The following is a 3,072-nucleotide window of genomic DNA, read 5'->3' as shown; positions in this document are numbered from 1 at the left end:
CTCACCAGGAGGTGCTAATCTGCCTTCAAAAAATAGAATTTAAAGGCCTAGTCTCTAGTTGAATCTGAAATACTGCATTAATTGATTTTTTTTTTTTATTAGAAAAAAAAAGTTTGTACTATTTCCAATGGGAAAATTTGATAATAATTATTGCATAAGTACCATAAAATTCTCTCAAAATACAAAATATTATTGAACAAAAATATATTAGATTGAGAAAAAAAGAGTTTTGACCACGAAGACCATGAGTGTGACTCCCAAATGATGAGCGCACAAGGGTAAAGTTTTTGTTTGAATACTATAGAATTACATATAGATGTACTTAAGGGTAGCTACATCGTTATTTGCCCAGTACAATTTAATACATGTTTAAAAGTCTTAAGAGGGGAGCAAGCTTGGCGTGAATTGAAACTGTATTTGATCACACAATAACGATATCTAATAGGACATCAATATCTCGTGCTACCTTGTCCCGTTCGTACATAAATTTTACTTTTACGTAACTTTAATGTCCTGTCCAAGTAGCCCAGAAGGGCGGAACAAAAATGAAGGCAGAGGGTAAAAGCACACAGGCTGTGTTTCAAAACGTAGCGAGCCGAGACAGCATTTTTAGCATCGAGGGCGTGCTCAGAACCCGACGTTCAGCTAAAAGAACTAAACCACTCTCAGAAACGCTGCCTAGAATTCTAGAACTCAATTCCAAACGCGCTAAAAAATGCTGTCTAGTTAGGCGACTCACTAAGTTTTGGAACACCGCCCCATTCTCATGCTTCCCAATTGGTCAGACTAAAGTCCCTGCTGCCACAAAACTGCACACACGTGACCCAGCTTGTCTGTACACACACACACACACACACACGCACAGTAAAACACAGCAGGCATTTAAAAGCCAACGCCATGGCTCTTTGACCAGCAAATTCACCCCACATCCAAACAATCACTATGAACCCTCTCCGTTGACAAACACGCACTATCCCACGCGTAATGGCGAGCGCGCTGCAGATGAAGCCCTCCAGTCTGGAGCACACACGGAAGCGCGTAATAGATCCACAACGGAGACAAGCTGCACGCTCATTCCTCAGCAACATCTCTCTGGACGGACGACCCGTGCAGGATGACGGGGGAAATCAGACCGAGGATGAGGATAGCTCTAGGACTAGACAGAGCCTGGTTTCTGCAGTGGGCCAGCAGGCATTGGCCGCAGCAGCGAGCCAGGCTCTCAGCAGTGCCCGAGCTGCTGGTTTCCTGGCAGGGATCACGGGTCCCAACGCGGCCGCCGCTGCTGCAGCTGCTGCAGCTGCTCCTCCTCCAGCGTGCGGAGCGGATGCGGAGGAGGATGTGTGCGGCTCTCAGGTGCTCCAGTCCGTGGTCAGCTCCCCCTTTTCAGCAGTGCCACCGGCTACGAGAGGGAGACTTCAGACGTACACTCAGGGAATCCTGCCTGTGTCCTACCCCAGGCAGTCCAGCCAGAACTACTGCTGTCTAGATGGAGGGCAGATAGCCAACTCTGCCCTGGAACTGCAGAGATCCAGGTAACCTTATGCACTGAGATGAGGCCAGGTCTTTAATTATAACAGTAATATAGTAAGGTGCTCCACGAATTATTAACATGCAAGCTGTTCATTTGTGTTATTGCATATGCAAATACACCAACAAATCTATTAAACTAAGCACACTTGTAGGATTACATTGGTGTTGACGGGTATTAAATCATTTTAATCAAGTGCTTTTAACCAACTAACATCAGGGTGATTTTTAGAGGATGTATGAAATCACTTCTCGAGTTAACTTGCATGTTAGCAGAGTAACCACAATAAACGAGTACTATCAATTTGGCTTGATATTTAGTACATTTAATAGAATTACGTTCATGTATTTTGTGGTGTAAGTGTCCAAATAGTTTTGGGGGGCCCGTGTCTGTTTTTGAATTACACACAGTTCTATTATAATGTAAAATAGCAATGCACCAGCTAAGTACTACATTTGCAATTACACTGTAAAATCTGATGTAAAGACACTTATGACAAATTTCAAACTTAATAAATCCAGACAGTACACAGAAATGCTGTACATCAAAATCTCTGTGTACAGTAATTGGTTCCACTTTATATTAGGTGTCTTTATGGACTTGTAGGTCAGTTGTTGGATTAATTGTGTGATACGGTATACTATTTGTGTTAATGTTGTATTGCAAAAGTGTCTCACAATAGTAGCTGTTGAGGTGGGATACAGGTGTATTCTGAGGAATACACATTATCGAAGCTGTGAAGTGAGGGATTACCTAGACTTTATTGAAATGGGAGATTAGCTGCCGTTGAACTAATGGCCCCATTAGACACATTAAACACGATCCCTGAAAAAACAAATCAATAAACGCCATTCAGACTTTTCTACAGTACATCATTCATTAATATCCTAAGTGACCTGCATTCTGAGAATACTGTCGATGACATAGTTTGCATGGGTGCATTTCTGAGTTCTCCTAATGTGTGTGTGTGCGCTAACCAAACATTTTATTAAGAATTTAAATATCTTTACATTTAATGTCAGAAAACTTTTTTATTTAATCACTAATGGTTTTGATTAAAGGGGTCCTATTATGCTTTTTCACTTTTTGAATTTTAGTCAGTGTGTAGTGTGTATGTTTGGGCATTAAAAAGATCTTCAAACGTATCCACTCCAAAGGGATATAATTCGTTTTTTAAAAAATCCCTTTACAAGAACTACAACGAACGGCTCGTTTGGACTACAGCGTTTGTTTTCCGGGTTTTGTGATATCACAAAGCGGCCCATTAGAATATCATTAAAGGGGTGGTTCACTGGGTTTTTTCTAGGCTTGATTGTGTTTATGGGATGCAGTCTAACATGTGTGAATGCTTCGTTTAAAAAAAAAAACAAAAAAAACATTATTTTTCACATAATTTACCTTTATTGCACACAGCTCTGTCCCTTCTCTGAGAAATGGACTGATCTTTTCCTGTTTTTATGAAGCCCCGCCCTCAGAAATAGGCGATGGGCTCTGATTGGTTAGCTAGCCCAGTGTGTTGTGATTGGCTAAACTGCCTCTAGTGC

General features: G+C 41.4%; 1 protein-coding gene across 1 annotated transcript in view; it reads left to right on the top strand.

Annotated features, from left to right (window-relative positions):
* The first annotated feature begins 723 nt into the window (after positions 1–723).
* LOC107550434 (CDK5 and ABL1 enzyme substrate 1-like) overlaps positions 724–3,072 on the top strand; it is a 17,551-nt gene continuing 15,202 nt past the window's right edge. Inside the window, exon 1 of the mRNA XM_016231707.1 lies at positions 724–1,532. Coding sequence (XP_016087193.1) covers positions 985–1,532 — 548 coding nt within the window. The 5' untranslated portion in view covers positions 724–984. The remainder of the gene's footprint in view (positions 1,533–3,072) is intronic.

Source organism: Sinocyclocheilus grahami, unplaced genomic scaffold (genome assembly GCF_001515645.1).
Source record: "Sinocyclocheilus grahami isolate Dianchi unplaced genomic scaffold, SAMN03320097.WGS_v1.1 scaffold398.1, whole genome shotgun sequence".
Lineage (NCBI taxonomy): Eukaryota > Metazoa > Chordata > Actinopteri > Cypriniformes > Cyprinidae > Sinocyclocheilus > Sinocyclocheilus grahami.
The sequence above is the reverse complement of the archived record's forward strand: the minus strand, read 5'-3'. Positions and strand labels throughout refer to the sequence as shown.